An 11,867-nucleotide genomic window follows, 5' to 3' on the forward strand; every position below is an offset into this window, starting at 1 on the left:
GGACTGTCTGTGGCATCTATACTGAAAACCCAGGGTCCCATCCCTTGCTTCCCAGTGTTGAGAGACCAATGGACATTTGGAGCAGACATTTGGGCCATGTGTCGCACTGGAAGCAGTGGAGGCCCAGGATCCAGCAGTTCTGAGAGTAAACCCTACTTCTTGGCCTTTCTGCCCACGATAGGGGAGTTCCTCAGTGTGATTCGGAAAGGTTTTGCTGGAAGCTTAGCTTAGAGCCTGCTCTTCCAGCCCTACCAAAATTTTTGGAAGCCAGTTAAATCTTGCTGCTTCAACCAGCCAGCATGGATATTGTCATCTGCAACTGAACTGTGACCAAGGCAATGGATATCCTGCTTTCCCACAGAAGGGAGATTCTACTGGACAGGTTACCATGAACCTGATGGGTGGGTACAGACGAGGGAGAAGCAATCAGGGGAGGTTTGTTTCATCTTGCACTCAACAAGTGTGGTGGACCCACTCATGTGTAACCTAGGAACTGTTTTCTCAAATCAACTAGGAATGCCAACAAAAGAAGGGATTCCCCCAAACCTGGGCTGACTTAATATCAACTGAGATAATAAAAGTGAAAATTCACTTAGTTTTAAGTGAAAGTTACAGGTAAAATATTCGTCTAGGGAGAAGTGCTGCTACCTTTCTGGGAATAGTTCTAGTCATAAATCTTGGCCAAAAAAAGAAACTATACTTTGCATCTGTTAAATTTTAGATTTGTGAAATGAGTAACAGAGGCCTACAAGGAATAAAATGCCTTTTGAATTCCAGCTCAAATTTGAAAATCTGAAATTTTAAACTACCTTTTGGCATCTCCCTAAGCATATTTTTCTTTGTATATCTTACATCCTGTCATTGATCAGCTGTTTGAATAAAAATAGAAAGGTACTGGGGCGCCTGGGTGGCTCAGTCGGTTAAGCGGCCGACTTCGGCTCAGGTCATGATCTCGCGGTCCATGAGTTTGAGCCCCGCATCGGGTTCTGTGCTGACAGCTCAGAGCCTGGAGCCTGTTTCAGATTCTGTGTCTCCCTCTCTCTGACCCCCCCCCCCTTTTGTGCTGTGTCTCTCTTTCTCAAAAAAAAAAAAAATTTAAAAAAAAAAAAAAAAAAAAAAAGAGAAAAGAAAATATTCAACTTTGATAATCACGGAAATGCAAATAAAAACAATTCGTTCTGGGGTACCCGGGTGGCTCAGTCCTTTCAGCATCCAACTCTTGATTTTGACTGAGGTCATGATTTCACAGTTCATGAGATGGAGCCCCACATCCAGGTCAGCACCTGCGATTGCTTGGGAGTCTCTCTCTTCCTCTCTCTCTGCCCCTCCCCCACAGGCTCTCTCTCTCTCAAAATAAATAAACTTAAAAAACAAAAGACAAAAAAACAATTTGTTCTTTTTCACATGTCCAAGGCTCCCCTAAATATCAGCTAGGGATGTCCATGCCAAACTAGTTTTTATCATTTTGAGTATCTCCCAGTCCAACAAAATTGGCGAACGTTAAAAGAAGGTTTGAGTATTTGCAGGAACAGACCCTGTTGCACACTAAAACACCACTAGAAGAAATGTAAATTCGTGTACACTTTTCTGTACCACTTGGCAGCTGTATCAAAAGTCTTAAATACACATATGTCAAACCACAAAAAACTATTAGAACTAATAAAGGAGGTCATCAAAATTGTAGGATACAAGGTCAAGGACACAGAACTCAATTGCATTTCTGTGATCTAACAATGAACAGTCTGAAAGTGAAATTAAGAAAGTAATTCCATTTCTCAAAAAGAATCAAAAGAATAAAATATCAAAAAGAATAAAATATTTGAATAATATTGGAATATATTGGAAATATATTGAAAATATTTGAATATATATTTGAATATATGAATAAATTTAAAAGAAATATAAGACACGTGTCCTGAAAACTACAAAACATTTGTGAATGAAATGAGAGAAAACCTAATTAAATGGAAAGACATCCGGGGCGCCTGGGTGGCGCAGTCGGTTAAGCGTCCGACCTCAGCCAGGTCACGATCTCGCGGTCCATGAGTTCGAGCCCCGCGTCGGGCTCTGGGCTGATGGCTCAGAGCCTGGAGCCTGTTTCCGATTCTGTGTCTCCCTCTCTCTCTGCCCCTCCCCCGTTCATGCTCTGTCTCTCTCTGTCCCAAAAATAAATAAAAACGTTGAAAAAAAAATTAAAAAAAATAAATAAATAAAATAAAATAAATGGAAAGACATCCTATATTCACGAATTGGAAAATTTAATTTTAAGACGGCAATACCCCCCATTTGACACAATGCATGTTGAAATGTCAGCTACCCCTTTTTGCAAACATTGACAAACTGATACTAAAATCCATACAGAAATGCAAGGAACTCATAGCCAAAAAACAATTTTGAGAAAAGAAAAAACTTGGTATCCTCACAACTTCTGATTTCAAAATGTTCTACAAAGATAGAGTAATCAATACAGTGTGGTGCTGCCATAAGGACATGGAGATCAATGAAATAGAACTGAGTATCCAGAAATAAACCCTTATATTACATTTGATTTTTGACAAGGGTGCCAAGACAATTCAATGGGAGAAAAACAGTCTTTTCAACAAATGGTGTTGGGACAATTAGATATCCAGATGGAAAAGAATCAGCTTAGACCCCTGCCTCATACTATATACAAAAATTAACTCCAGGCACCTGGGTGGCTCAACTGGTTGAGCACCCAACTCTTTTTTTTTCAATGTTTATCTATTTTTGAGAGAGAGAGAGATAGAGCATGAGCATGGGAAGGGCAGAGAGAGAGGGAGACACAGAATCTGAAGCAGGCTCCAGGCTCTGAGCTGTCAGCACAGAGCCCAACACGGGGCTTGAACTCACAAACTGCGAGATCATGACCTGAGCCAAAGTCAGATGCTCAACTGACTGAGGCACCCAGGTGCCCCGAGCATCCAACTGTTGATTTCAGCTCAGGTCATGATCATATAGTTCATGGGTTTGAGCCCCACAGGAGGCTCCATGCTGACGATGCAGAATCTGATTGGGAATTCTCTGTCTCCCTCTCTCTTTACCCCTCCCTTGCTTGCTTGCTTGCTCTCTCTCTCTCTCTCTCTCTCTCTCTCAAAATAAATAAAAATAAACCTTAAAAGAAAAAAAATTAACTCAAAATGCATCACAGACTCAAAGGTAAGAAAAAACTATTCAACTTTTAGGAGTAAACAAAAGTAAATCTTCATGACCTTGGATTAAGCAAAGTCTTCTTAGATACAATATCCAAAGCATAAGCCATAGTGTGTGTGTGTGTGTGTGTGTGTGTGTGTGTGTGACTTTATCAAATTAAGAATCTTTGTACTTCAAAGGACACCATCACATAAAGTGAAAAGACAACCCACAGAATGGAAGAAAAATATTTGCAAATAATATATCTGATAAGAGACTTGTATCCAGAATATGTAAAGAGCTCTTACAACTCAATAATAAAATAATTTTTTTTAAATGGCAAAGGATTTGAATAAACATCTCTCCAAAGAAGGCATACAAATGAACAATAAGCATATGAAGAGCTACTCAACATCATTAGTCATTACAGAAATACAAACCAGGGGCACCTGGGTGGCTCAGTCAGTTGAGCCTCTGACTCTTAGTTTCAGCTCAGGTCATGATCTCATGGTTTGTGGGACTGAGTCCCGCACTGGGCTTGGCACTAAGCATGGAGCCTTCTTGTGATTCTCTTTCTCTCTCTCTCAACTGCCCCCCCCAATAAATAAACATTAAAAAAAAAAAAGAAATACAAACAAAAATCACAATGAGATACCACTTCACACCCTGTAGGATGGCCAGAGTTAAAGACAGAAAATAAAAAATCTTAATGAGGATGTAGAGAAATTGGAACTCAGATTGCTGGTGGGATTGCAGTGTAGTGCAGCCACTTTGGAAAGAGTCTAGCAGTGCCTCAAAATATTAAACAAAGAGTTACCATATGACCCAGCCATTCCAATCCTACATAAGTGCCCAAAAGAAGTGAAAACATATGTCTCCAAAAAAACTTGTACATGAAGGCTCATAGCGGCATTATGTGCAATAGTCAAAATGTGGAAGCAGCCCAGATGTTCATCAGTTGATGCATAAACAAAATCATATATATATATGTATATATGTATATATGTGTGTGTATATATATATACATATATATGTGTGTATATATATATATATATATATATATATATACTACAATGGAATATTATGTGTTAGTAAAAGGAATGAAGTCCTGATACATACTATAAGCATGGATGACCACTGGAAACATTATGCTAAGTAAAAGAAACCAGACAGAAAGGGCCACATATTGTAGGGCCATTTTTATGAAGTGTCCAGAAGAGACAAATGTAGCCTAGTAGACAGAATGTTGACAAGTGTAGACAGAAAGCAGACTAGTGGTTACTGAGGGGTGAGAGAAGGGATGAATAGGAAGTAACTGCTAATAGGTTTCCTTCTGAGGTAATAAAAGTATTCTAAAATAGTTGTACAACTCTGTAAGTATCCTACAAATCCTTGCGTTGTATACTTTAATAGGGTCAGTTTTATGATATATCTCCATAAAGCCACTTCTTAAAAAGGCGTATGCTAAAACTCATAGAACTCTACACTAAAAAGGGTGAATTTTACCGTATACCTCAAAAAACTCGACTTTAAAGAAAATGCATAGACCTTTTAATTCAGTTCTAAGTACTCATCCTTAGAAAATATTAAAGAACAACCAGGAGGAGTTAGTATAAAGGAAGTTTGTCACAATTTTAAAGGAAAGAAACATAAACTGAATAGTAGGAGTTGGACATTTATGGAATACTATGTGGCCATTAAGAATGTCATAAGAGGGGCGCCTGGGTGGCTCAGTTGGTTAAGCGTCTGACTTCGGCTCAGGTCAGGATATCACGGTCCATGAGTTCGAGCCCCGCGTCGGGCTTTGTGCTGACAGCTCAGAGCCTGGAGCCTATTTCGGATTCTGTGTCTCCCTCTCTCTATGACCCTCCCCCGTTCATGCTCTGTCTCTCTGTCTCAAAAATAAATAAACGTTGGGGTGCCTGGGTGGCTCAGTTGGTTGGGCAGCCGACTTCGGCTCGGGTCATGATCTCGCGGTCCGTGAGTTCAAGCCCCGCGTCGGGCTCTGTGCTGACAGCTCAGAGCATGGAGCCTGTTTCAGATTCTGTGTCTCCCTCTCTCTGACCCTCCCCCGTTCATGCTCTGTCTCTCTCTGTCTCAAAAATAAATAAACATTAAATAAATAAATAAATAAACGTTAAAAAAATTAAAAAAAAAAGAATGTCATAAGATAGACCCATAAAAAAAGAGAATGTCATAAGAAATTAATTATTAATGAGGAAAAGGTAATTTATCAGGTCTCAGCAGGGCATTGGGCACTTTCAGATTGGGTAATCTGAATGGAGTTTAGTAAAGGCATTATTTATAAAGCAGGGTGCCGGAAAACCACAGTGATAGCGCAGTGCCTGGCAATGGTAAGCAGCTGGGAGTGAACAGCGATCAGAGCCAGCGAAAATAGCTGTGTGGCAAGGGTGGCCAGATAGCCCGCCTTCCATGGAGGGACACGGTCAACCTGCTAAGAGCCAGCGCTTAGGAATCCCAGGGACTGAATACCCGGAGCCTGCTCTCCTCTCATCCCACAGCCTCCTGCGAGTACCACCCCTGGATGACTGCAGTGAAACATCAGAGGGGAGCCCCTCGAGACAGTCCGTGGAAATTAGCCTTTAGGGTGGAGAACAGAGAGGGGTGGAGAGTGGCTCTGAGGGACAAATGGGAGATAGCCAGCACAGGTGGCCACAGCGGTAAACAAAAAGAATAGTTTACAAGTGACTGCATTTAAAAAATTACAGATAAATAATAATACAGAACGACTTGAAAAATTCTGGAATGGTTTATTCAGTGCTAAATGGTGGTTCACTCAGGGGTGCCTGGGGGGCTCTGTCAGTTAAGTGTCTGACTTCGGCTCAGGTCATGATCTCACGGTTCATGAGTTCGAGCCTTGCATTGGGCTCTGTGCGGACAACTCAGCCTGGAGCTTGCTTCAGATTCTGTGTCTCCCTCTCTCTGCTCCTCCCCCACTCACACTCGTCTCTGTCTCTCGAAAATGAATAAACATTAAAAAAAAATTTAAATCGTAGTTCACTCAAAGTTCCTTAACAGTGGTGCTGTTGGCAATTGGTAAAGCAACTCTTCATCGTAGGGGACTGTCCCATGAACGTCAGGACATTTAGCAACCCTGACCCCCCAGGAAACTAAATAACAGTAGAAGCTTCAAATATTACAATAACCAAAATTAAAAAAAAAAAATCCTAGGCATGGGGTGAGTACCATGCCTGTTAAGAACCACCATGGGGGCAAAAAATTACATGGGGTTTTCTTTACTTACCTACATTTTTCTATTTTTTCTACAAAGACTAGGCATTGTTTTCTGAAAAGAAAACTATGTTCACTTTTTAATTTTTTTTAAACATTTTTTATTTTTGAGACAGAGAGAGACAGAGCATGAACGGGGGGAGGGTCAGAGAGAGAGGGAGACACAGAATCCGAAGCAGGCTCCAGGCTCCCAGCTGTCAGCACAGAGCCTGATGCAGGGCTTGAACTCATGGAACGCGAGATCATGACCTGAGCTGTAGTCGGATGCTCAACCGACCGAGCCACCCAGGCGCCCCTCACTTTTTTTTTTTAATAAGAACTCAACAGGATAGAATAATTTGATTCCAGCTCTCAGTAAACTATTCATCTTTCCCCGCCTAAGTCTGCTCATGACCGTAAGTATATGACAGGTGACCTAACATTATTCCACGGATGCTGTAATTCATTCTGAAGTCACCAATAACAGGAAGGGAACAATTAACTCAGCTTCTGAGTTAATTCTTCAAGTACTTGTAATTGTTATAAGATCAGAGCATCCGACAAGTCACAGGTCAAGTAATGGATTGCTTCTAGCTTGTTGTAAAACTTTAAACGGAAGGAAACAGCCACAATTTGGTTTCAACAGAAGGTTACATAGGCACTGCCCAAAGTGTTTGAGTAGGTTAGCTACCACCACTCACTGCTGTGGCAAAACGAGGGCTAGCGATTTTGACAACAGATTTGAGGAAACACTGTGTTTTGTTCTCCATTATTTCATTTCTCCTAGGTTCCAGCGGGAAGTCAGAATCTAAGTAATTCTTAGTAATTTTAAGTAGTTACTAAGTAATCTTAGCAATTATTTGTCTCAGTATTTGTTTTTTTTCCATGGCAGAAAGTAACATTTTTCTGGGGGCACGTCTATCTTAGTCTCAGGGCTGGGAAGGCCAATAGTTTGAGAGCTGCTTCCCTCCATAAACAATCGGTGGTACCATAGGGCATTACCTCCAAGAAACCATCCACAGTAAGCCACATCCTGATTTAGACGTTACAACATGAACAAAAAAAAAGTACCTTAGATTAGCATATATCATTTAAGTGATTCTTCACCTATTTTATTTCAGAGAGTATTAAAAAAGTATTTTTAGCGGGGCGCCTGGGTGGCGCAGTCGGTTAAGCGTCCGACTTCAGCCAGGTCACGATCTCGCGGTCCGGGAGTTCGAGCCCCGCGTCGGGCTCTGGGCTGATGGCTCAGAGCCTGGAGCCTGTTTCAGATTCTGTGTCTCCCTCTCTCTCTGCCCCTCCCCCGTTCATGCTCTGTCTCTCTCTGTCCCAAAAATAAAAATAAACGTTGAAAAAAAAAATTAAAAAAAAAAAAAGTATTTTTAGCTTAATAGGCTCACACTACTGATAGTAATTTAAACCAGAACTTTGCAGAAAGAGAATTTCAGAATATGTAACAAAGCCTTTAAATGTGAGTCCTCTTTGACACACAATTCTACTTAAAGGAAACTTCCCTTGAGAAAATCACTGGATAAATGTGGGAAGAGGGACAAAGAAGGAAGAGTGCTATGGCACTACCTATACTGGTGAAACCCAGGAACATGTTAGTTTTAATATAGAAAACAGAGGAAATCAAAGACGACATTTCCTTGCAACAGAACGCTGTGATAACTGAGAGTTCCAGGATCCTGAGAAACGTTTACAGTATGGCAAGTGAACACAGCATATCATGAACTCATGAGATAGATTATAAGAAAATGCATGCATAGAAAAAAAAAGTGTACAAGGAGTTTCAGAAAAAAAAAACAAAACGGAAAGGTAAAAAATAATTTTAAAAAATCCCCTTACACATACATGAGTTTTCCTGATTGAGAGAACACACCAGGTAGGTCTTCAGTATAATGGAAGAAAATGGACTCAGATGAAGGCACATTGCTGGGATCTTATAGATCTCTTGGGACAAAGGTCCTATAGGCTTCCAGAAAGGAAAGGAAAAAAAGGATGAGGAATAGAAATTTATGGAAACAGGAATCAGAATAGTTAAATGGTAATGGAGGAACACTCAAAATTTTGAAGGAAAACAATTTACAATCTAACATTCTTTACCAGTCAAACTATTAATTATGTGTAACAGTCAAATCAAGACTTTTTTTTTTTTTTTTTTTTTTAAGAGAGAGAGCACAATTGGGGGAGGGACAGAGAGAGGGGAATAGATCCAAAGCAGGCTCTGCGCGGACAGCAGGGAGCCCGATGTGGGGCTCGAACTCACAAACCGTGAGATCATGACCTGAGCCGAAGTCAGATGCTTAAAGACTGAGCCACCCAGGTGCCCCTCAAATCAAGACATTTTGAAAGATGTAAATCTCGACACATACATGCATCCTTTCTAAGGAAACTACTAAAGTCTGTGTGGTCCCCCCACTAGAAGTGAGGCAAAACGGAGAAGGACGGCGGTCAGGAGAAGCAGGGGACCCAGTGTTGGAGAGAAGTGGAGACAAAGACTCCCCATGGTGATACTGCAGGAAATCCCATGATGCCAGCTGTGCCCAAATGAGCAGGACAGGTGGGAGGAGGTCAGAGTTCCCAGAGAGGATTTGGCCATGAGATGACCTTGATAGAATCCCGATGTCTCTCAGTTTCCTGATAAGAGATTTAGACAATTAAGGTAAAATTAGTGACTAAACAGTTAGAGAAAGAAGAAATGGAAAAAGAGAAGGAAACAAATTGGGCAGGAAAAGAAAAGTGCTCACAGACTACTCGGTGGCTGGGCTGTGAACAGTGTTTATGGTGTCCTAAGGTCAACAATGGGTATTGATTTAACCCAAAATATAGTAGGAGACAGAAAGAGTATATGTATAATAGGAGGGTGGGATGGGATATCTAAGAGGTGGTCTGAGAGTGTTAGAGCCACATGTCTCAGGGGGGAAGTCGAAAGATAACACCTACAACGGGGGGGGGGGGGAGCGGGGAATCAAGGAACAGCATTATAAATATGTTATTTAGGGCTCTAAGAGATTTGAAAGTGAGCACCTCTAGGTATGAAGACAGTGGGGCAAACTTCTAATTTTAAGACTATTTTATTCCTTAAAACGTGCACAGTTGTCAAAAACCAAAATTGAACTATTGGAGTGGTAAGGGTAATTTTTCTGACATGTGTTTCCATCTTTCAAAACATTTACTGAGGGGCACCTGGGTGGCTCAGTCGGCTGAGCGTCCAACTTGGGCTCAGGTTACGATCCCACCGTTCGTGGGTTAGAGCCCCCTGTCAGGCTCTGCGCTGACAGCTCAGAGCCTGGAGCCTGCTTCGGATTCTGTGTCTCCCAGGCTCTCTCTGCCCCTCCCCCGCTCGTGCTCTGTCTCTCTCTCTCTCTCTCTCTCTCTCTCTCTCAAAAATAAACATTAAAACATTTTTTTTAATTTAAAAAGAAAATAAAACGTTAATTTTTTTTAATTTATTGAAATTTTAAAAGACACGTCAAAATATCAACAGTGGTTATTTCTACTGGCAGGACTATGGGCCATTTGCATTGTGTCCTTCGCTTTGCTATTTTCCGGAAAAGCGTGGAACACAGAGCATATGGATCACCAGTCAAAAACCAAGAGGCATTTTACTTCCTGCCGGGTCCAGATCCACCCCCAGGTAGAAGCCCCCATCTCCGACTTCAGTTTCTGTTTGCTCTGCTGGAGCAAGGAAGTTGCCAACTACTTAACGCACACAGCAAATATTTGCCGAATTCCTATAAGCCAGGCCCTGCAAAGTGATTCCAATACCTTCGTTGTTGAGTGCGTGTGTGTGTGTGTGTTTTTTTTTAAAAAAATTTTTTTTCAACGTTTATTTATTTTTGGGACAGAGAGAGACAGAGCATGAACGGGCGAGGGGCAGAGAGAGAGGGAGACACAGAATCGGAAACAGGCTCCAGGCTCTGAGCCATCAGCCCAGAGCCCGACGCGGGGCTCGAACTCACGGACCGCAAGATCGTGACCTGGCTGAAGTCGGACACTTAACCGACTACGCCACCCAGGCGCCCCGTGTGTGTGTTTTTAATTGGGTCTCCTGATGTCCCCAATACCAGCGAAGGGAACTAGCTGGGGGATGAGCCCAGACAACACCGTGCAAACTTTACGTGCATTGGCATCGATTCCGTCCATCTGGGGCGGGGCCTGAGACGCTGGAGGAGCAAGTCAGCTACCTGATGTACCCAGGTTCTGTCGGGGGCTTCTCAGAGAACCATCTGGGTCTTCAGCCACTTCTATACCACCATGGCTCCCATTCTCCGAACCCACACAAGCTAGATTTCAACTCCACACATTTCCAATGAATGTGTGTGAGATCGGGCGGAAAAGGTAGGCGGCTGGGAAGGATGCTCCTTGGCAGTTAAGCGCAGGGCCCTGGAGAGTGCGAGGCCCAGGGTTGAATCACAGTCCCGACACCCCCCCCCCCCCCCCCACACACACACCCGCCCTGGACTTCCCCTCTCTGTGCCTCAATTTCTTCTCATGCAAAATAGGATAATAATTGCACACAGGATAGGGCTGCTGTGTGGCCTGCATGAGGGCACAAGGCCAACTAAAGGTCTTGAGGAGGCCCTGGCACATGGTGAAACAGTGGCCACCACCGGCTGGTAACAGGGCTCCCTCCAGCCAAGAAGGACTGGCTGGGACTTGGAAGAAATCACTTGACCTCTCGGCCTCCATGTCCGGTCAAGAGGAGAATGCGCACGCCAGCCCTCCTCCCCAGGACTGCGCTGAGCCCAGGAGGTGCACAGCACCCTGCAGGAGACCTTCCGGTCCCCAACGGGGTCGAGACCCTCATATTTTTCTCGATACAATTTTCTTAATTCACCTCGATTTTAACACCGGGGAGAGAAGTAGGCGAAGAAAAAAGTCCTCTCCTCTCCCTGAGTTCTGGAAGGCTTTGCTTTCAGGGAGGAGGCCATCCACCTGGAGATCAGGTAAGGAAGGCATCAGGTGTCCGTGACACTCGTGAACCCAAACCGAACGAACGCCCACCGAGCGCCCTGCTCCCAAGACCCGGCACGACCCCCGACGGGACCCGGCAAGCAGACATCCCGCGGCTCAGGCGCGCAAGGTGATCCGACCTCGCTCAGAGCGGTGGTCTCCGGGTTTCGCACGCCGGGGAGAAGGCGAGCCCGCGCGAAAGGCGTCCCGGGCAGGCGGTCGGCGGAGGCACCGCGCGCGGGCCCCCCGGAGCCTCCCCCGCCCCCCGCGCGCGCGGCACTCACGATCTCCGCCACGATGAGGAGCCCGGGCAGGGTGCGGAGGAACTCCCGGTCGTAGGCGAAGCTGCTGCTGCTCGTGGAGAAGTTCTCGGCGAAGGAGCTGGCAGTGGTGGTGACGGTATGCGAGCGGGCGCGCTGCGGCTCCTCCATCGCCGCGCCTCTCGGCGGGGCCGGCCCCTCCCCGGAGACCCCCAGCGCGTCGGGGGCCGGACGCGCGGCCCGGAGCCCGGGGGCCGCCGGCGGCGG

At 44.2% G+C, this 11,867-nt stretch overlaps 1 protein-coding gene across 1 annotated transcript in view; it reads right to left on the minus strand.

The window, feature by feature from the left end:
* Nucleotides 1-11,853, minus strand: part of CMTM8 (CKLF like MARVEL transmembrane domain containing 8) — a 100,457-nt gene extending 88,604 nt beyond the window's left edge. Inside the window, exon 1 of the mRNA XM_040479978.1 lies at nt 11,625-11,853. Within this exon, the coding sequence (XP_040335912.1) occupies nt 11,625-11,771 (147 nt within the window). The 5' untranslated portion in view covers nt 11,772-11,853. The remainder of the gene's footprint in view (nt 1-11,624) is intronic.
* Nucleotides 11,854-11,867: the final 14 nt, after the last annotated feature.

This window comes from Herpailurus yagouaroundi, unplaced genomic scaffold (assembly GCF_014898765.1).
Source record: "Herpailurus yagouaroundi ecotype Mexico unplaced genomic scaffold, PumYag 159, whole genome shotgun sequence".
Classification (NCBI taxonomy): Eukaryota; Metazoa; Chordata; class Mammalia; order Carnivora; family Felidae; genus Herpailurus; species Herpailurus yagouaroundi.